Below are 22,463 nucleotides of genomic sequence, written 5' to 3'. Positions count from 1 at the left end.
AAGAGAGAGAGGTGGATTTTTAAGTACTGGGATGATTATAAGAGGATTTAGTTAAATTAGGCACAGGACATGGTCTCAGACCAAAATCCATAAGTTTGCCAAATATGAGTTCACTGGGAGAGAATCTGTGCCTGCTTGTAGGTAGGGGGTGCTCTCATTTTTAACAAGGCTGATGGTAAAACTCTATGGGTCCTATCCTAGAAGGTTTCAGAGTCTTTGCCAATGATTTGCTTTAGGGTTTGTTTTATTTGCTTTATTTGTCCAGAGGACTGAGACTTGTAGAAATCTGCAAACATTTGTATAATTCCTGGACAATGGTAGAAATAAATGACTTTCTATATATAATATCTTCTGGTGTGCCCAAAGTGACAGTTATGTAATTAAGACTTTACTGCTGCCCGAGCCATTCAGACATCATACACCCTGTAACTAAACAAAGTCTTTTATTCTTTATGGGCCTTAGTTCTATAAAATCCAACTAGTTCCTGAAAAGTTGGTTTAGGGAAAACTTCGTGCGTTTACTTTGAAAGAATACTTTACCTGTATTCTGACGAATAGCTGATGAGTATTCTGATGAATAGCTCATGTCTTTGATATTTTAAATAATTTAATCTGTTTATTAGGCGTAGTAAAAGTCTAGTGTCCTTAAAATCTCTAATTCATAGGATTTTGTTGATGACACAATACTAACCAAACAAATAGGGACTGTAGTGTGGGAATTATTTTATTATGCAATTCCCATAAACCAGTCAAATTTTTCTTAGCCCAATTTGTGTAGCCTATGTGTCCATTGTCCTTTGTGAGGCACATTTTGAAAATGAAGAAAAATTTCTTACAGTACCCAAACTGGATCTTCTAAGTTTGGAGTCCACTGTGGGTTAATAGCTTTTGAAACTCTGTCCGCACAATGGTTGCCTTTAGAAATTTTGTCCTTCTGCCCTGCCTGGGCTCCACAATAAGTCACTGATAATCTGACTAGGCAGTTGTAAAGCCTCTGAAAGGCAGCTGTCAATTCTCTGTGAGGTATTTAGGTTCCCAGCAAAATAAAAAATCCTCCCCTAAAAACAATTTATTCTGTTGCATGGCAGAAACCAAACATATATTCTGAAAGCTTCTGGCACACAGATAAAAGAGGTCTTTAAGATGAGTAACATCAGCTGGTGAGAAAGGCTTGTGAATTACCCTGGAGCCCCAGGTAGCTTCTCAGTGACATCAGCTTTGCTGGCACTCCAAATAGGAAAGTCTGGTGTTCCTCGCATTAAGGCAAAAACGTGAATTATATGGCACTTTGGTTTCCTTCCTGTGTTGACATTCATCAGCTTAATACCTTGCTCATTTGCCTTTTTCCAGGCAGCTAGTGCTGCTTTTCATCCTGTTGTCTTCATATGGGACCATGGTGTTTTTTTACAAGATCTCAGTTGTTCCCAGATCAGGTCTCGTCGTCGTGTCTGCTTTCCCAGCTACATGGTGTGTGGCCAAGAAGGGACTCTTGGAGGTGGATCAGACTAGGTCAGGAGATGAACAAACTTGGATCCTTAAGCAGGGCGTGTAATTAGTTACCAGCTAAAGACATCATGCCCTCTGTTCTTCTTTATGGGGAAATTTACTAATGAGAACCACTGTCTAAAAGGTCATTGACTCTCCTTTCCTGAAGTCAGTTGGAGGCTGAGAAGGATAAAGAGATACAGGAGAGCAGAGAGAGCAGAAATGACAGAGAAAGGAGGAGAAGCGTTCTATGAAAAGAGATAGTATCTATAAATCTCACATTTTTTCTTCCTCTTCTGGCTATCTACATCATTCTAAAATTTTTTTCCTTAGGATGATTTTTATCCCATAGATACCAGTAATTTATTTGCTTGAGATGAGGCCTAAAAACCTCAGCAAATACATGAACTCCAAATCAGAAGAACCATCCTCATCTTCAGGCAAGTGAAAGGTGGATCCTTATTTACATTTCAGACATGACAGAAAGACAGTAGCTTTCTAAGAGAAAGGCCTACAGGCAGTATTCATGGCATTTCATATTTTCCAACCATACCTTGCATAACAGACTTTATACTCATTGGAAAATTCCCCATTAACCCTTCCTCCACCCCCCACCATTCTATTCTCTACTTCTATGAGTTTGACTTTTGTAGATACCTCATATAAGTGGAATAAAGTCTGTGATTTTGTAGAATGTTACTCAGTTTGATTTGTTTGCTGTTTCCTCTTGATTACATCCAGGTTATGCTTTTTTTGTGTGTGTGAAAAATACCACAGAAATGATGCTGGGTCCTTTGTAGTGCATTGCTGTTGATTCTAAATTGAATCACCTGGTTGAGATAGTTGAAGGGTAGCAGAATATGCCACCTGCAAATAGGCCTCCTTTACGTGAGGATCATTTTGAAAAATAGTGGACCTAGGAGCACAGTAGAAGTTGCCTTTTTATAAGGAATATTTATGTTTATAAAGAAAATCTATATTTGTAAGGGTGTCTCCCTTTCTATACTAAGAAGAGAAGACTGGCACTAAATCACAAGAGTCTTCTCCGTACAGAAAGTGCTGATGTCAATCTGCCTAACAAACCTTACTGTTATTTACTGTGCTTTTTCCTGGTAGAGACCCATAACTGCCCACCTCCACACATTTCTTTTGCCCTCAGTTGAAGGTGGTTTTCAAAGCTGGTGGTTTAGACGGGCTCAGGGAATTTTATTTTTCTCTGGGTATTTCCCATGTATACAGGAGGTAAACATGTTAATTAAACCCCTGTCTTTCTCTTGTTACTCTGCCTTTTATTACAGGAGTCTCAGGTAAGAGCTCAGAGAGGCAAAAATTATTTTTCCTACCTTACCCTGCATCTACAGAGAGATGGGTGGAGAGAACATGAGGTGGCACATTGTAGGCAGGAAAGTGTGACAAGAAGCACATAGTACGAAACTTTTGGGCATTATCAGGTAACTACGTACACGGAGACAAACAGCATCATGTACTGTACTGAGGACTTGGGTTTCATCTGAGAAAACTGGGGGAAAAGTGTTACTTACTATAAAGGTGTTTGAAATTGAGACCATTGGGGCTGTGCAGGTCCACCGTTAGGGTGTGTTGCCAGGGTACAGTGTGCGAAAGTTACTCAAGCCTCTGCAGGTAGGTATTTGACACAGATAATGCACGATGAATGCTTGTGGGGAGGCCGTACTCCTCCCTAACTTGTTTTCAATGGCTCCATAAACAGAAAAGCAAGCAAACTAACAAATGCCACAAACTGTCAAATAGAACTCCCATCTCCCTAAAAGCTTTTGATTTCCCTTGAACTGTGCAGTATTACTTCCTTTCAGTGGTATAGGAAATATATTGGTAAAATTCAGCCACAGACAAACCTGTGCCCATTCCCAGAACTGGGAAGCATGCCCACATCTATTGAGACTGGGAGAAATTTAAGTTGGCTTTATTGGTTCCGCATTTTGTGCACTTGACCTTAATATTGGTGACCTGAGGGTATGTGCCATTATGAGTAGCTCAGAAGATATTCAGAGACACCGTGACTGAGCCCAAAAGTACAAAAGTGGGTGACAACTACAAGGTGGGTTGGGCTCTTTGGGTAACTGCCTGCCATTTTTCTCTGCTCTCTGCTTTTCAGGTGCTGGTAACTTTGGACTACCTCTAGAATTCCCTCATAACCACCCAACTTAGATCCACTCTTTCTTGAAATGGTAAGTGCTCCCAGTTGTCTCCACTCGTCTTGATGTTATCAAAATCTCCAGTTTTCAGAGTGCCAATCTTAGCACTAATTTTGATGATATCAATAACAACATCAGTGCTTTACTATGTATCAATTAGTGTTATCTGATTAAAGTAATTCAGGGGCGCCTGGGTCTGTCAGTCAGTTAAGCGTCTGACTTCGGCTCAGGCCATGATCTCCCGGCTTGTGAGTTCGAGCCCCGCGTCAGGCTCTGGGCTAACAGCTTGGAGCCTGGAGCCTGCTTCGATTCTGTGTCTCCCTCTCTCTCTGCCCCTTGCCTACTCACACTCTGTCTCCCTCTCTGTCAAAAATAAACATTAAAAAAATTAATTCATATTCATTCTGTACATACCTTTTCTCATTTTTTGAAATAGAAGTTGAAGCAAACTACATGATCCCTGCTGTGAAAATTTTTTCTTAATTTCCTTTTAAAAAAAATTTTAAATGTTTATTTTTGAGAGAGAGAGAGAGAGAGAGAGAGAGAGAGTGTGTGTGTGTGAGTGGAGGTGGGGGGGCAGAGAGAGAGAAGGAGACACAGAATGTTGAGCAGGCTCCAGGCTCTGAGCTGTGCACACAGAGCCCAACGCAGGGCTTGAATTCACGAACCGACCAAGCTACCTGGCCCCCTTTTCTTAATTTCTTAATTTAAATTGTTTGGACCACATCCCCTGAAGCTTTATTATTATCCCGTTTATCTTTACAGAGAGCAGCCGTGGTTTAACCTGCTACAATTTGTGCATGTGTCAAGTGCATATGTTGTTTAGAATCTTCTTAGCTTTTCTTCTCCTTTATTCTTGATAGTTGTTGTGGTCCTCTTTGATTTCTTCTTGTTCTAGTTTCTACTTACTATTACTAGTGATGGATTTGAGATTTTCTCCTAATTAGTCTCCTCAGACATTGATTATTTCATTAGAATGTTTACTAAATGTGTAATACAAGCAAAATACTGTTTATTTGAAAGGGCAGGTCCAGAAACAATTTACAATAGAATGACCAAAAGTCCCAGTTTGTGCCTGTCAGTCCTGGCTTATACCCATTTTCTTGGTGTGAGTAACCATTTTTATGCAAAAATTTTCCCCATTTTGATAAAGATTATGTGGTCACATGATTTATAAGGGTAACTAGAACACGTGATATAGATTGTTTAAATCCTGTGTGGAAGATGAAAGACTCTTTCAAAAGGCTGCTCTGAGGGTAGACCATATGGTGAAGAGACCTTTGTCCCACAGGTGGTGAAAACATAGCCAAGTCCAAGGGCATCGCAGCTGTGAAAACAAAAGAATACCTGGAGGCCTCTGTAAATCAAAGCTACTTGTCCTGACTTCCAACCCAGAACTCCTTCAAATATTTTACACCCCAGATAAATCATAAAAGTTTTACTTCAAACTGGCACAGCGTCATCATGGTTTGTGAAATACAAATATTTCGTATTTGACAACACTGTATTGCATTTCTATTAGGCTTTACAATTTGTATTTCCCCTTCTCAGAGGTAGATTTTATTCCTCTATACGATACCTGATTTGAGAGAATTTTAGCACTGATCTCATTCATAGTCGGAAGTCCCCTGTTTTTTGATGTCATGAACTTGATGTGTATGTAAATTGATCAACAGGAAATATTCAGTTCACGGTAGCTCTGAAGAGTCTCCAGGTAAGAAAATCTGCGAGAGCATCTACCCCTGAATAGGAGGAACAAGAGTTACCATTGGGCATGATGTTTTCTGCTATCTTATACCAAAAATATAGATACAGGTTTGTGATAAGGATTTACCCTTCCTAGATCAACAAAATTATCCAGGTAATGTTCTCAGAAACAAGAGCAGATCAGAAAAGTACACGAAAACTTTGTAATATTATTGGTCACTAGGAAAACACAGTTAATAATGAGATAACACTACATGTGGTAAAATGTACAGGTTTTCTTTTAAGGGCAATATTGTCTCCCCAAGTGTCCATGGGTTTGACAGAATTCTGGAATAGCAGAAGCCAGGTCGAAGAACTTGATCATCATAGATAAGATGAAAACACACTAATGAAGAGCAATGTCAGATTAGTCACTTGGAGGCTTTGACCTATAGTCAATTAATATTAATGGTCAAGAGACCATTGAGTTCTAAGGGACAAGATTTGTGGGTGGCTCATAAGCGTTTTCTTCATTGTGCACTTATCTGTCTAGTTTCAGAAAAGATAAAGATGAATAGAAGATTGATGTCAGCTGTTCCAATCCCTGATCCAATATTGTTAGTTTAACTACTTTTTAATTTCAGAGTTATGTATTGAAGGAGAGACTGAGTCAATTTTAGGAAGGTCCTTGCACAGCTAGTGTATGTATTTGAGTAATGATTCTTCTAGCCCTTGTCCAAAGGGACATATAGCCATTTACCCGAATAACTGCACTGAGAAAAGGAAAATATTCACATATTTCATGGGATGTTTGGTACAGATTCTGAACCCACACACATACCTGCAGACCCAAAAAACCATCATGGCATCCCCTTCCCCTGATTATCCCCTCATTAGAGCAAGAGAACATAGAAATTAGATCATTGATGTTTTGGTCCAAGTCTATCTTGCAGTGAGTTTAATGGATTCATTTACTCCCATTGCTTTCTCCTTCTTTCTTGAATGCATAATATAGATGAACATTCCTAGCAGGTAGAAGAATTCTCATATTGGTGTTTTGACCTATAGAGTGAAAGGTAATTGTCATAGGAAATTCTCATCTTTGAGACAATGGGAAAAGAGAACATAGCTGCCCAAATGGGGAAAAGATCAGGACCAATGAGGAAAACGAAGTGCTAGGTAAAGCAGGGAAAATGGAAAGTGCACCAAGTTATTAATATTTTGGTTATTTAAAAAATATCTGTGCATGGGGCGCCTGGGTGACTCAGTCAGTTAAGGGCCTGACTTCAGCTCAGGTCATGAGCTCACAGTTCATGAGTTTGAGCCCCACATCAGGCCCACTGTTGTCAGCACAGAACCTGCTTTGGATCCTCTGTCCACCTTTCTTTCTGTCCCTCCCCCACTTTCTCACTCTTTCGCTCTTGCTTTCTCTCTCAAAAATAAACATTTAAATAAAATATCTGTCCACTGTATTGACTTTACTATTTTGTATGTCTTGATTGTCTTTAGTCCTCAAATATTTCAGAGTAATGATAATGTTTCTTTATAACTAATGGAAAAAAAGGAAAAGAAAGCAAGCAGGCTTTCAATGAGAAATTATGTGGTGGGGGGAAAGAACAGAAGGAGGAGTGACAATAGCAGCACATTTTGCAAAATTAGTTGGAAAGCCTGGGAGTAGTACCAATTAAACAAAAACTTACAGGATAAGAACTCCAAAGCCAAACTTAGAAAAGTAAAACTCAGAAAAGACAGGTACACTAAATTCTAGGAAGGTGTGGACTGTGCCACCTTTTGCTCGTCTCTGTAATCCTTTACCTAATATAGAGTTAGTACAAAATAGGCATACAATAATTATTTGCTTATAGAATAATTGATTTTCCTATGATGAAACTCGAGATGCACTAAATGTCCAGCATATAATAGGCACTGAATAAATTTTTCTGAATTGGATAAATGAAAGGTGGAGCTTGGATAAGAATGAATCCTTTATATTCGTGTTTTTTGTCTGTTTTTAATGTTTATTTATTTAAGAGAGAGAGAACGTGAAAATGAGCAGGGAAAGGCAGAGAGGGAGAGAGAGAATCCAAAGCAGGCTCCACGCTGTTAGCACAGAGCCTGGTGCGGGGTGGGGGGAGTTGTGCTCCATCCCGCAACTGTGAGATCATGACCTGAGCCAAAATCGAGAGTCAGGTGCTTAACTGAGCCACCTGAACGTGAATCCTTTATTATCCAAAGCTCAGTTCACTGCACTAAGCAATGATTTTTGACTATTAATGTTTCATTTCAGTGGTGTTAGCCTGAAGTTGACTAGATTTAGTAGGCATGTTTTTTTAACCTCGTCTCACTAAAATTTGCAACAAACCAATCATATAGCTAGATGTCTTGGTTTATTCAGTGCTCTATTTATATTTTCAAAAACAAAAAAAAAAAGTGTTGCTGGGCTCATGTCCCAGGGTGAAAGCCTGCTGTGAGAGGTACTAATTACATACTAATGATGCATTCTTGATTTGCACTCTGTTCCTACTAATCTATATGATTGCAGAAGCAGTTACTACTGTCACTGTCAGCTTTGGAACTGAACAGTAGGTCTGGGTTAGTAGGTAATGATATTACCTAAGAGGATTCTACTTTTGACCTGCTGCTCAATGTTTATGATACATGGAGCAATGTCAAACTAATCACTGTGCAGAGATTGGAGAAAAGATAATCACAGGTACAAAGCTGAGTGCTTTGGATCCAATGACTTGTTTTCTCTTTGACTGTAGTGTTTATGCATTCATCCTAGATAATATTACAGAAGCCTGGAGAGTAATGGTCATAGATCTCATTTAAATACTAGTGCACTTATGGTAAGGATCCACCCCCCCCCCCCCCGGCCCCCTTAGGCATGGAAGTCTCTGTTGACCACAAATGAGCACTTGCAGACTTTATAGTGATTTACATTTTGAAAGAGTCTTTGTAGAATAAATCTAGTAAATTATATTTACCACAGTAATATGTTCACTTGACTTAGTGCAGTATAAAGAAGACAGAATCCTTGCTTTGTGCAGTGGAAAGGCAGTAGAATCCTTTCACCCTATGGTATATAAATCTGTATAGAAAGACAACATATATTGTGACTTGCATAAAAGAAATGTCTAAGGGAGAAGTTTGTGAGTTGTTAAATATCTCGATAATGCTTGAAATTTCATTAATATTCTCTCAAAACCTATATATGTAGATTACTTACATTTTATTCTGCTTGGCATTTGTTTAGTGTCGTTACTATTCAATATCTCCCTCTTGTTCCTCAAGTTCATTCAAAGTAGGATCCCCATAAATGGGAAATATGGCTAGAAATAATATTTTTGAGCTGCTTTGATGTTCCATATTTTTAATGTATCTCACTTCATTTTCCTCTATTTTTTTTCAATATATTTGAAAGTTTAAAGAGGAAGAAGCTGAGATTCAGAAGAGGTCACAAACTAGAACATGAACCCATGTCCTCTTCTCTGAAGCATGCTAATCCCTGAGGACAGGGGTTGGTTTTTACCACAGGACACTAATAGGTGGAGGCAGTGGTAGATAGTTGATGCCAGTTAAGAGTGGGAATTAGCACCTGCAGGTAAAGCTGGGCGAGCAGTGTGCTGGTAAACACTCAACAGCTGATTGTCCCACAGAAGCCCTGACTTGTAGTGTTGCCTGGTTCAATGCTATAAATACTATAATCCTGGCTGCTGTTAAATGATCACTGTAATGTAATTGAACACAAAGCTGGGAAGAGATGTGCAGTAGCACACCATTATGTATTTTTTCCACCATGTCCATGCTAGAGACATAAATACCCCATGAGCATAGATAACTGTAAATGTAATAAAACTAATTTTTTATTAGTGCTCAATTTTGAATACTTATTAACTTTATTTTTAATATAATTTAGTTGTAGGTTTATGTTATTTTTTGTAACAGCTTATTTAACAACTGGCTTGCAAAAGAGCTGAACGTTTTAACAGTTATTTCTGACACCCATTATGAGCTGGTTCCTTTACATACTGTCCTGCTTCCCATAATAGTTCATATTCTGTCAGTCTGATACATTAGGTACCTTCTGCTGAAAGTGCGATGTCTGCTGGGTCCCTTTTTTCCTAATCACTTCTCGTGCCCTACCTTTTCCCTACCCATTTCTTTCACTGAGGCTGCTACACCTTGGTTTAAAGGGGAGTGAAGAAAGAAGTGGATAAGCACATGACATTCTCCCAAAGAAACTTCCACGATTATCTCATATGTCCTTAAACTTCAGAGTGACTGATAGTTATTTTATTATTTTTTTTTAATTATATGTATTTTTAGGAGCAGTTTTAAGTTCATAGCAAAATTATGAGGAAGATAAGAAATATCTCATACACCCCCTGCCGACACACATGCATAGCCTCCCCATTAACGACATTCCCTTCCAGAGTGGTATGTTTGTTATAGTTGGTGAACCTACCCTGACACATCATTGTTGCCCAAGTCCATAGTTTATGTTATGGTTCACTCTTGGTGTTGCATATTCTGCGGGTTTGGACAAATCAATAGGACCAGTACCCATCATTATAATATCATACAGAATATTTTCATTTCCCTAAAACTCCTCTGTGCTGTGCCTATTCATTTTCCCCATCCCCACCCCAACTCTTGGTACTCACTGATATTTTTACTGTCTTCATCTGTTTTCCAGAATGTCATATAGTTAGAATCCTATAGCACATAGCTTTTTCAGATTGGCTTCTTTCACTTAGTAATGTTAAGTTACCTCCATATCTTTTCAGCGTTTGATAGGTCACTTCTTTTCAGTGCTGAATAATATTCCATTTTCTGGATGTACCAGTTTATCCATTTATCCACTAACGTGCGTCACGTTTCCTTTGAAGATTTGACAATTATGAATAAAGCTTTTGTAAAGGTCTGTGTTCAGGTTTTTGTGTGGACATGAGTTTTTAACTCCTTTTGGTAAATGACCAAAGAATTTAATTGCTGGATTGAATGATAAGGATATACTTAGTTTGGCATCTGTTTATTTCTGATAGAGAGGTATTTAAGTCTGCAACTATGATAGTAGATTCATCTATTTCTCTTGGCAGTTCTGTAAGTTTTTGCCTTATGTAATTGGATGTTGTTGTTAGGTGCATACATGTTAAGGATTTTATGTTTTCTTGGAGAATTGGCCCCTTTATCATTATGTAATGACTTCTTTATCCCTGATAACTTTTCTTTCTTTGACGTCTGCTCTTTCTGAAATTAATACAGCTACCCCTGCTTAGAAAAAAATGTTTGGTAGACATTTTTCTCCATCCATTTACTTTTAATCTGTGTGTCTTTAGAGTGGTTTTCTTATGAACAGTATAAAATTGAGTCTTGTATTTTGATCCATTCTGACAGTCTCAGTCTTTTAATTCCTGCATTTAGCTCATTGATGTTCAAAGTGAATATTGATATAGTTAGATTAATGTCTTCCATATTTGGTACAATTTTCTATTTGTTGCCCTTGTTTTGTACTCTTTTTCTGCCTTTGTGGTTTTAATTGAGGATTTTATATGATTTCACTTTCTGTATTTGCTTATATTTTGTAGTTCTATTTCAGATCCAAATCCCAGTGAGTGAGCACTTGATCGCACATGGGTTACCTTCCCATCTATTGACTGAAGGAGGGTAGCCTCTTTATTAACAGTCCTGTCAAAGGCTGCATCTAAGGGGTGCAGGTGGTAGTTCCCAAATCAAACCAGAGCACTCTTACCAAAATAATGTTCCCATGAGAAAGTCTTTGCCTCCAAGTGTCAGTTTGACTCATGGCTCCTTCAAGGCCACATAGCATGTCGTTCACATTCATTTTGCCTCATTTGCTTCTTGTAATCCTAGGCATTCTTCAAGTATAAGTCAAGTTCTTTTTTCTCTGAAAAGTCTTTTCTGATTTATCTTCATTAATCTTTTTTTTAATCCCTATAGGCTCTTTCACAAAATTTAGAAATTAATTATATGTTTTTCAAAGCAGATAGAGTGCTGACGTAAAAAAATGATGTTAGACCCAGCTTTGCCATTTCCTAGCTGTGAAAATTTGTTCAGTCAGACTTTCTGGGCATCAGTTTTCTTATCGCTAAAGCAGAGGGATTTTAATGTTTAATGTATAATACTCTGTATTATACAGGTATAAAATGAGTGTGGTATAACATCTAAGTGCTTCTAAGTGCCTGCAGAATTTTTAAAATTTCCTTTTGTGGGTACTCAGCAATGACATCATAAAATGCTAAAATGCCTGGGCAGATATAGTAAGAGGGACTTTGTATCAGTGACGAAAGTATGTCCTTTTTCTAGTTTTTTTTCTTTTTTAGTTTTTTAAAGGAAGGAAATGGGCATTTGTTAGTGGAAAAAAATAGAAAATTCAACCTTTTAATGATGTGGTAACACAATGATAGTTTTAAATTTGAATGAAATTGAAAGAATAAATAATGAAAGGAAATTTTTGGAAATAACCCTACTAAGAAAATAAAGCAGAATTATAAAATCTGTTATTTTCAGGTAACACACTGTTAAAACCTAATTGGGCCAGGTATAAAAGATCAAAGAAACTGCCAGTATAGTAATGGTTTTTGAATGAAGTTACTCTTATTCTAAAACTAAATATTTAAGATTCCTTCAAGGACTACAAAAAGGCACTACTTTATGCAATGATGTCTCTATAGCTTTATTTTGAATTGATATTCATACATATATATATTTTTGTTTCATTTTTTAAATTTGTTTTTCATATGCAATTACCATATTAATTTTTGGTTTACTTTTATTTTTTCTGACCATCTTTTTTATATTTTTTAAAAGTGTAAGTCTTAAAATTGAGTGTTGGAATAACAGGCAATATAATGGAGTCAGGAAAAATGACTCAATTTTGGGAAAAGAAAGTTATTATATTTAGCTTCCCAAAGGAAGGTTAGAGCCAGATATTATCAGAGAGTTAAAAGTGTTTTTGTACAATTAAAAAAAAAATGTTTATTGTTTATTTTTAGAGAGAGAGCCAGACAGAATGCGAGTGGGGAAGGGGAAGAGAGAAAGGGAAACACAGGATCCGAAGCAGTCTCCAGGCTCTGAGCTGTCAGCATAGAGTCTGATGTAGTGCTCGAACTCACGAGAAGATTATGAGATTATGACCTGAGCAGAAGTCGGACACTTAACTGACTGAGCCACACAGGTGCCGAGGCAGTTAGAACTGTTAAAGGCAATTTTTTAGAACCATTAAGGGGTCCTGCAATTAGGACTGTCCCATCTGTTGAGTGACCTTCTTTGTGTCAACATTCCTTCCCCAAGAGGGAATTCCTGGACCACAGCCGCTACTTTACAAGCTATACCAGTGTTCTTCATGCGCAAACAGGCTAAAGTGTTGCTGCAGCCTCTTTGGGCCACCCCCAGTCCTCCATCCTGGTTGCTGTTGGTGTGGAAAAAAAAAACAACAACAAAACACTTTGATGTTCTTCCTGTGCTGCCTACAATATTTCAAGCTAATTATAATCAATTAAATGGCCTTTGTAGACTCACCTTCATACTGTTCTTTCTCTCCCTGTTCTGTAAAAATTGCTTTTGAGGAAATAGATCAGTTGTCCATACTCAGCTGGAGTTCTCTTTCATGGCTCTGACACCAGTTCTGGACTGGGACAAAGCATTCCCTGAATTATAGGGTGAGTTTAACTGTGGTGCCAGTTACAAAGAGCACAACTGCTTCCTTTCTGAAAGACTGTCAGATGTGAGATGTTCTAGAAATACCACAGACTTCTTTGGAAGTTGGCCATATCTAATGCCCTGGATACTATCCCATAACTCCAGCCAGGTTCTGTGCCAGCAATCTCCTGACTTGCCGTATGCTGGAAGCCAGGTAGTAACTTCCATTGATGTTCCTCAGGTTGCCAGTGGCTCAGGTTATGTCAGGCAGTTTGAAGCCTCCTTGTAAAGTCTTCCATTGTGAACAATGGCTACTCATGGTTTCCTACCTATCTCTGAAGAGTTTGGTATCTGCTTTCAGATAAGTCTGAACACTAAGCAGCTCTGTTTGGAGACTAATAAACAACCGTGCTTCTCATGTGTGTCCAAAGGAAAGATATTCTCACTATCTCAGCAAATTAGCTTGGGCACAGGAAAGAATGGCAGTGGTCTAATATTGTAAGAGCAAAGGTACTTTAGCCTGCTCCTTTTTGTTTTGTGCTATTTTTGTTTCATAATTATAGTCTGATATTGCTTCTAGATTTCTTTGGTTTAAAGTTTGAGGTTTTCTTCAACCTCTATTAGAATAAAAGTCTACTCATTTTTTTATCTCAACATTGCTAAGGAGTAGAAAAATTTCCAACTTCCAACTTTATTTCAAGATGATCTCAAAATGATTTGGCAAGGAAAGAAATAGAACACGTGAGCTCTCTATACTTCAGAAGCAGCAAGAACCTGCCCACGAAAGGTATAAATGAAGTCTCTCTGGCCTCTCTCAGTTTGTGTATTCACTGTGAGTTTCTTCCTAATAGCTTCTGAAATCGAGGTTGATGGCTGATCTTCTTAGTTCAAGAAATCATCTCCTTGAGGAAGCTAGGGAGAGAGATGGGGCCCAGGAGACCTTCTGTCAGAAAACTTTGTCTTTGTGCATTTTCTTTTTAAAAATAATTTTTTGAACGTTTATTCATTTTTTTTTGTTTTTTTTTTCTTTTCAGGTCTTAGCAATTATTTTTTTGCAGCAATTTTTTTAATTTTTTTAATATGAAATTTATTGTCAAATTGGTTTCCATTCAACACCCAGTGCGCATCCCAACAGGTGCCTTCCTCAATGCCCATCACCCACTTTCCCTTCCCTTCCACCCCCATCAACCCTCAGTTTGTTCTCAGTTTTTAAGAGTCTCTTATGGTTTGCCTCCCTCCCTCTCTCTAACTTTTTATTCCCTTCCCCTCCCCCATGGTCTTCTGTTAAGTTTCTCAAGATCCACATAAGAGTGAAAACATATGGTATCTGTCTTTCTCTGTATGGCTTATTTCACTTAGCATCACACTCTCCAGTTCCATCCACGTTGCTACAAAGGGCCATATTTCATTCTTTCTCATTGCCACGTAGTACTCCATTGTGTATATAAACCACAATTTCTTTATCCATTCATCAGTTGATGGACATTTAGGCTCTTTCCATAATCTGGCTACTGTTGAAAGTGCTGCTATAAACATTAGGGTACAAATGCCTGTATGCATCAGCACTCCTGCATCCCTTGGGTAAAGTCCTAGCAGTGCTATTGCTGGGTCAGAGGGTAGATCTATTTTTTAATTTTGTAAGGAAACTCCAAATTGTTTTCCAAAGTGGCTGCACCAGTTTGCATTCCCACCAACAGTGCAAGAGGGTTCCCGTTTCTCCACATCCTCTCCAGCATCTGTAGTCTCCTGATTTGCTCATTGTAGCCACTCTGACTGGTGTGAGGTGGTATCTTGGTGTGGTTTTTGATTTGTATTTCCCTGATGAGGAGTGATGTTGAGCATCTTTTCATGTGCCTGTTGGCCATCTGGATGTCTTCTTTAGAGAAGTGTCTATTCATGTCTTCTGCCTATTTCTTCACTGGATTATTTGTTTTTTGGGTGTGGAGTTTGGTGAGTTCTTGATAGATTTTGGATACTAGCCCTTTGTCCTATATGTCATTTGCAAATATCTTTTCCCATTCCATCGGTTGCCTTTTAGTTTTGTTGATTTTTTCCTTTGCAGTCAGAAGCTTTTTATCTTCATGAGGTCCCAATACTTCCTTTTTGCTTTTAATTTCCTTGCCTTTGGAGATGTGTCAAGTAAGAAATTGCTGCGGCTGAGGTCAGAGAGGTTTTTCCTGCTTTCTCCTCTAGGGTTTTGATGGTTTCCTGTCTCACATTCAGGTCCTTCATCCATTTTGAGTTTATTTTTGTGAATGGTGTTAAGAAAGTGGTCTAGTTTCATCCTTCTGCATGTTGCTGTCCAGTTCTCCCAGCACCATTTGTTAAAGAGACTGTCTTTTTTCCATTGGATATTCTTTCCTGCTTTGTCAAAGATTAGTTGGCCATACTTTTGTGGGTCCAATTCTGGAGTCTCTGTTCTATTCCATTGGTCTATGTGTCTGTTTTTGTGCCAATACCATGCTGTCTTGATGATGACAGCTTTGTAGTAGAGGCTAAAGTCTGGGATTGTGATGCCTCCCGCTTTGGTCTTCTTCTTCAATATTACTTTGGCTATTTGGGGTCTTTTGTGGTTCCATACAAATTTTAGGATTGCTTGTTCTAGCTTCGAGAAGAATGCTGGTGCAGTTTTGATTGGGATTGCATTGAATGTGTAGATAGCTTTGGTAGTATGGACACTTTAACAATATTTATTCTTCTAATCCATGAGCACGGAATGTTTTTCCATTTCTTTATATCTTCTTCAAGTCCTTCATAAGCTTTCTATAGTTTTCAGCATACAGATCTTTTACATCTTTGGTTAGGTTTATTCCTAGGATTTTATGATTCCTGGTGCAATTGTGAATGGGATCCGTTTCTTTATTTGTCTTTCTGTTGCATCGTTCTTAGTGTATAAGAATGCAACTGACTTCTATACATTAATTTTGTATCCTGCAGCCTCGCTGAATTCATGTATCTGTCCTAGAGGACTTTTGGTGGAGTCTATTGGGTTTTCCATGTATAATATAATGTCATCTGCAAAAAGTGAAAGCTTGACTTCATCTTTGCCAATTTTGATGCCTTTGATATCCTTTTGTTGTCTGATTGCTGATGCTAGAATATCCAACACCACTAGGTTAAACAATAATGGTGAGAGTGGACATCCCTGTCATGTTTCTGATCTCAGGGGGAAAGCTCTCAGTTTTTCCCCATTGAGGATGATATTAGCTGTGGGATTTTCTTAAATGGCTTTTATGATATTTAAGTATGTTCCTTCTTTTACAACTTTCTCGAGGGTTTTTAATTAACAAAGAATGCTGAATTTTGTCAGATGCTTTTTCTGCATCGATTGACAGGATCATATGGTTCTTCTCTTTTCTTTTATTAATGTGATGTATCACATTGATTGATTTGTGAATGTTGAACCAGCCCTGGAGCCCAGGAATGAATTCCACTTGATCATGGAGAATAATTCTTTTTATATGCTGTTGAATTCGATTTGCTAGTATCTTATTGAGAATTTTTGCATCCATATTCATCAGGGATATTGGCCTGTAGTTCTCTTTTTTTCTGGGTCTCTGTCTGGTTTAGGAACCAAAGTAATACTGGCTTCATAGAATGAGTTTGGCAGTTTTCCTTCACTTTCTATTTTTGGAACAGCTTGAGAAGGATGAGTATTATCTCTGCTTTAAATGTTTGTAGAATTCCCCAGGGAAGCTGTCTGGTCCTGGACTCTTACTTGTTGGGAGATTTTTGATAACTGATTCAATTTCCTCACTGGTTATGGGTTTGTTCAAGCTTTCTATTTCTTCCTATTTGAGTTTTGGAAGTGTGTGGGTGCTTAGGAATTTGTCCATTTCTTCCAGGTTGTCCAGTTTGTTGGCATATAATTTTTCATAGTATTCCCTGATAATTGCTTGTATTTCTGAGGGATTGGTTGTAATAATTCCATTTTCATTCATGATTTTATCTATTTGGGTCCTCTCCCTTTTCTTTTGGAGAAGCCTGGCCAGGGGTGTATCAGTTTTGTTTTTTTTTTTCCATAAAACTAACTTTTTGTTTCATTGATCTACTCTACAGTTTTGTTTTGTTTTGTTTTAGATTCTATATTGTTTATTTCTACTCTGATCTTTAATTATTTTTCTTCTTCTTCTGGGTTTGGGGTGTCTTTGCTCTTCTGCTTCTATTTCCTCTAGGTGTGCTTGTTAGATTTTGTATTTGGGATTTTTCTTGTTTCTTGAGATAGGCCTGGATTGCAATGTATTTTCCTCTCAGGACTGCCTTCACTGCATCCTAAAGCATTTGGATTGTTGTATTTTCATTTTCATTTGTTTCTGTATATTTTTAAATTTATTCTCTAATTGCCTGCTTGACCCATTCATTCTGTAGTTGGGTGTTCTTTAACCTCCATGCTTTTGGTGGTTTTCCAGACTTTTCCTGTTGTTGATTTCAAGTTTCATAGCATTGTGGTCTGAAATTGTGCATGGTATGATCTCAATTCTTTTATACTTATTAAAGGCTGTTTTGTGACCCATTATGGATCTATCTTGGAGAATGTTCCATGTGCACTCGAGAAGAAAGTATATTCTGTTCCTTTGGGATACAGAGTTCTAAATATATCTGTCAAGTCCATGCGATCTAATGTTTCATTCAGGACCCTTGTTTCTTTATTGATCCTGTGTCTAGATGATCTATCCATTGCTATAAGTGGGGTATTAAAGTCCCCTGTAATTACATTCTTATCAATAAGGTTGCTTATGTTTGTGATTAATTGTTTTATATATTTGGGGGCTCCTTTATTCAGCAAATTTAGCTCTTCCTGATGGATAGACCTTGTAATTATTATGTAATGCCCTTTGTCATCTCTTGTTACAGCCTTTAATTTAAAGTCTAGCTTGTCTGATACAAGTATGGCTGCTCCAGCTTTCTCTTGAGTTCCAGTAGCATGGTAGATAGTTCTCCATCCACTCACTTTCAATCTGAAGGTATCCTCAGGCCTAAAATGAGCCTCTTGTAGACAGCAAATAGATGGGTGGTTTTTTTTTTTTTTTTTATCCATTCTGATACCCTATGTCTTTTGGTTGGAGCATTTAGTCCATTTATATTCAGTGTTATTATTGAAAGGTATGGGTTTAGAGTCACTGTGATGTCTGTAGGTTTCATGCTTGTAGTGATGTCTCTGGTACTTTGTGGTCCTTGCAACATTTCACTCACAGAATCCCCCTTATGATCTCTTGTAGGGCTGGTTTAGTGGTGATGAATTCCTTCAGTTTTTGTTTGTCTGGGAAAACCTTTATCTCTCCTTCTGTTCTGAATGACAGACTTGCTGGATAAAAGATTCTTGGCTGCATATTTTTCCTGTTCATCACATTATTTCCTGCCATTCCTTTCTGGCCTGACAAGTTTCAGTAGATAGGTCTGCTACTCTCTTATGTGTCTACCTTTGTAAGTTAGAGCCTGTTTGTCCCTAGCTTTCAGAATTTTGTCTTTATCCTTGTATTTTGCCAGTTTCATTATGATATGTAGTGCAGAAGATTGATTCAAGTTATATCTGAAGGGAGTTCTCTGTGCCTCTTGGATTTCAATGCCTTTGTCCTTCCCCAGATCAAGGAAGTTCTATGATTTGTTCAAGTACACCTTCAGCCCCTTACTCTCTCTCTTCCTCTTCTGGAATTCCTGTGATACGGATATTATTCCATTTGATTGCATCACTTAGTTCTCTAATTCTCCCCTCATATTCCTGGATTTTTTTATCTTTCTTTCTCTCAGTTTCCTTGTTTCCATTAATTTTCTAATTCACCTATTTTCTCCTCTGCCTCTTCAATCCATGCTATGGCCACCTCCATTTTATTTTGTACCTCATTTATAGCATGTTTTAGCTACTCATGACTATTTCTTAGTCCCTTGATCTCTGTAGCAATAGATTCTCTGCTGTCCTCTATGCTTCTTTCAAGCCCAGAGATTAATTTTATGACTATTATTCTAAATTCTTGTTCTGTTACATTGCTTAAATCATTTTTGATCAATTCGTTAGCTGTCACTACTTGCTGGAATTTCTTTTGAGGAGAATTCTTCCATTTCGTCATTTTGGGCAGTCCCTGTGGTAGCTCCAAACTGCAGGGCACTTCCCCTGTGCTGTCTGGAGTAACTTGTGTTGGTGGGCGGGGCCGCAGTCAGACCTGATGTCTGTCCCCAACCCACTGCTGGGGCCATAGTCAGACTGGTGTGTTCCTTATCTTCCTCTCTCCCAGGGGCAGGACTCACTGTGGAGTGGTTGGCCCCTGTCTGGGCTACTTGCACACTGCCAGGCTTGTGGTGCTGCTTCGATGGGATCTGGTGTATTAGCTGGGGTGGATTCACAAGGTGCACAGGGGTGGGAGGGGCAGGCTTAGCTCGCTTTGCCATTGGTGGTTCCCTGTGGAAGGGGTCCTGCAGCACAGGGAGGGAGGCAGGCCTGTTGGAGGGATGGATCCACAGAAGCACAGCATTGGGCGTTTGTGCAGTGCAAGCAAGTTCAGTGATAGGAACTTGTTCCCTTTGGAATTTCGGCTGGGGATGGGAGAGGGAGATGGCGCTTGCCAGCGCCTTTGTTCCCCCACCGAGCTGAGCTCTGTCCTTCCTGGGCTCAACAACTCTCCCTCCCTGTGAGAGCTCTCCCCTGAGAGCAGAGCTGGTGACTTTTAACATCCCAAACGTTAAGTCCCGCTGGCTGTCAGAACTCATGGAGTCTGGCCCCTCCGCTTTTGCAAGCCAGACTTCGGGGGGGCTCTGCCTTGTCTGGTGGGCTGCCCCTCCACCGCCCCAGCTCCTTCCCGCCAGTCCCTGTAGCACACACCGCCTCTCTGCCCTTCCTACCCTCTTCTGTGGGCCTCTTGTCTACGCTTGGCTCTGGAGAGTCTGTTCTGCTAGACTTCTGGTGGGTTTCTGGGTTATTTAGGCAGATGTGGGTGGAATCTAAGCGATCAGCAGGACGACAAGGTGAACCCAGAGTCGTCCTACGCCGCCATCTTCTGAGGTTCCAGCTAACATTTATTCATTTTTGAGAGACAGAGACAGAACAAGAGCAGGGTAGGGGCAGAGAGAGAGGGAGACACAGAATCTGAAGCAGACTCCAGGCTCTGAACTGTCAGCACAGAGCCCGATGTGGGCTTGAACTCACAAACCATGAGATCATGACCTGAGCCAGAATTGGACGCTCAACCAACTGAGTCATGCAGGCTCCTGTGTCTTTGTGCATTTTCATGTAAACTTACAGAATCGCTGTTGTTTGGAGACCATAGTGCAGGTGGTTGGTTTCCATTGCCTCTTGTGAGATGCCTCTTGGATTTCACTTTATTTCCCTCCTTGGGAATTAGCTAGTAGCTGTGGTGAGAGTTTGCCTTAGAGACACATCCTCAAAATGTTGAGATTTTTGCTTGGAGCACCAGCAGGTAGGTCCATGTGTCCAGAATCTGTTGCAGGTGATGCTGTAGACCTGAAACTACTGATCGTGGGAAATTAATTTTGGGTTTCCTCCTGCAATCTCCAGGGCCAGGGGGAAAGAAAGGAAAATGTATTGGGGCTCTACTTGCCCAATAGCTAAGGATAAGCCTTTCTTCTCTGGGGGAAAGAAAAGGCTCTAAACACAATGCCCTGCCTTTCAAACTCATGCATATTAAGGTTTTTTTGTTTTCTATAATTTCTGCCACTTATTTCCTACCACACTGCAGCTTCTTTCAAGAAGGGAAGTTATTATGTATTATTTTTGGGTGTGTGAAATTCAGTTTGTATTTGGAATATATGTGAAATTGGGAATTCCTCCTTATGATCATGATCATGATATTTTATTATTATGTTTGTTTGTATTAGTAATTTCAATACTTTGAAATAGGGGCTCTTTATGATTAGAAAATCTATAAAATTAGTTTAGTGTTAAAGTTATGATAATTTTCATATACTTGAAAGACACCAAAATTATAATAATATTAATAAGTCTTATACTACTTTTTATAGCTTTATGAAATACCTAACCTATGTTAGGAGTGAAATTTATCAGTCTGTATTTTGGCAGCCTCTGACTCATGTACTGTTGTAACTTCCACAGACAGAATAATCCTGACATTAAAAGAAAAAAATTTTTGAGAAACAAGCTTTAATTTATTCTGGTTCACACACAGTTGTACTTAAATGCCACTTCACCTAGAAAATTAGCATGTTCCTTTTCAACAAGAGGTTTGGCAATAAAACTAATTGGCTAAGGAAGAACCATTTCCCAAGCAATGGGAGAAACATCCAACATAAGCCCATGGAATCAAAAGATTAGTTTATTTACTAGAGTGCTTTATTTACTTAGAAGTATAGAAAGATATATAGTTACAGTGAACAAACTCTTGGAAAATACAGTTATTCATTTCTAGAATGAATATTATTATTCATTGAATAAATAATATTATTATTAATAGGATATCACTTTTGTTGACTAATGATTCCCAGTTACAGAATCGGACATCAACCCACTTTCTCACCTGACAATATGATTTCAAAATAGCTGTTGGCTTTATGTTAAAAGCCTTGAGAACGTAGGAGTTCAGGTTAATCATGACCACACAGAAGATGAATTTCTTGGAAGTCTGACATTCACAGTATCACCTTTCCATTTATACCTAGGTATAGGATAAGTGATAAGCATATTACTAGGCTAGATGAGAATTCATAAATATATAATAAGTACATGTAACTCATCATTTAGTAGGGTGTAGTTCAGTTGTTAACTTACAATGTTTGGAAATACAGTACAAAGAATTATAAAATTAATGTTGGCCAAACTAGGTTTGAATGAGAGCTATAATAATTATTGTATTTTTTTGGAAAGATATATTTCTGATATTATATCTGGCATCTGTAAAATGAAGAAAACTGTATATATTCTTTACCTTACTTTGATCCATTCTGATGGAACAGCTCTTAATAGAGGCCAACTGTATTAACAGAAAAAGTGAAGTGATTACACTTTTCAGAAAGTGGCAAGGATGATAATGAGTGGGAAGGTGTAAGTTAATAAATGGAGATTGTAAGAGCATTTGCATGTATCGTCTTGCATACTTTAAAAAACATTTTTTAAGTTTCTTTATTTTGAGAGAGAGAGAGAGCATATACAGTAGGGGAGGAACAGAGAGAGAAAGAGAGAAAGAGAGAGAGAGAGAATCTCAAGCAGGCTCTGCACTGGTAGTGCAGAGCCCAATGTGGGGCTCAAACTCATGAACCGTGAGATTGTGACCTAACCCAAAATCAAGAGTCGGCCACTTAACTGACTGAGCCACCTAGGCAGCCCTTCTCTTGGATACTTTTACGTCAGTTTAGGTTCATGGGACAGTCAGATGTACTTACATCTGGAGTCTGATTCCCACTTGCAGCATCAACTGTAAAAATACAAGTGTCATAGGACCTGCCATGTACCGTAGTACAGATTACTGCTTTAAGAATGTTTCTTATTCA

The 22,463-nt window shown here is 38.6% G+C and overlaps 1 protein-coding gene and 1 long non-coding RNA gene across 9 annotated transcripts in view; one reads left to right on the top strand and one right to left on the bottom strand.

Annotated features, from left to right (window-relative positions):
• Nucleotides 1-22,463, top strand: part of LOC122198518 (arylacetamide deacetylase-like 2) — a 187,979-nt gene that overhangs the window by 119,509 nt on the left and 46,007 nt on the right. For 6 of the 8 annotated variants that reach the window (XM_042903190.1, XM_042903186.1, XM_042903189.1 and 3 more), the window contains 2 exons: nt 3,620-3,692; nt 4,951-5,126. In XM_042903190.1, coding sequence (XP_042759124.1) covers nt 5,124-5,126 — 3 coding nt within the window. In that variant the 5' untranslated portion in view covers nt 3,620-3,692; nt 4,951-5,123. Of the gene's footprint in view, nt 1-3,619; nt 3,694-4,950; nt 5,127-5,328; nt 5,374-22,463 lie in introns of all 8 variants that reach the window. The other 2 variants (XM_042903192.1, XM_042903188.1) reach the window with 2 other exon arrangements.
• On the bottom strand, nt 5,329-21,947 carry LOC122198521. Its single transcript, XR_006193032.1, has 4 exons — nt 21,902-21,947; nt 21,494-21,631; nt 8,333-8,436; nt 5,329-5,401 (listed from the first exon to the last, which is right to left on the bottom strand). It is a non-coding gene; the product is annotated as an uncharacterized LOC122198521 (long non-coding RNA).

The sequence above is a fragment of the Panthera leo genome, chromosome C2 (assembly GCF_018350215.1).
Source record: "Panthera leo isolate Ple1 chromosome C2, P.leo_Ple1_pat1.1, whole genome shotgun sequence".
Classification (NCBI taxonomy): Eukaryota; Metazoa; Chordata; class Mammalia; order Carnivora; family Felidae; genus Panthera; species Panthera leo.
The sequence above is the reverse complement of the archived record's forward strand: the minus strand, read 5'-3'. Positions and strand labels throughout refer to the sequence as shown.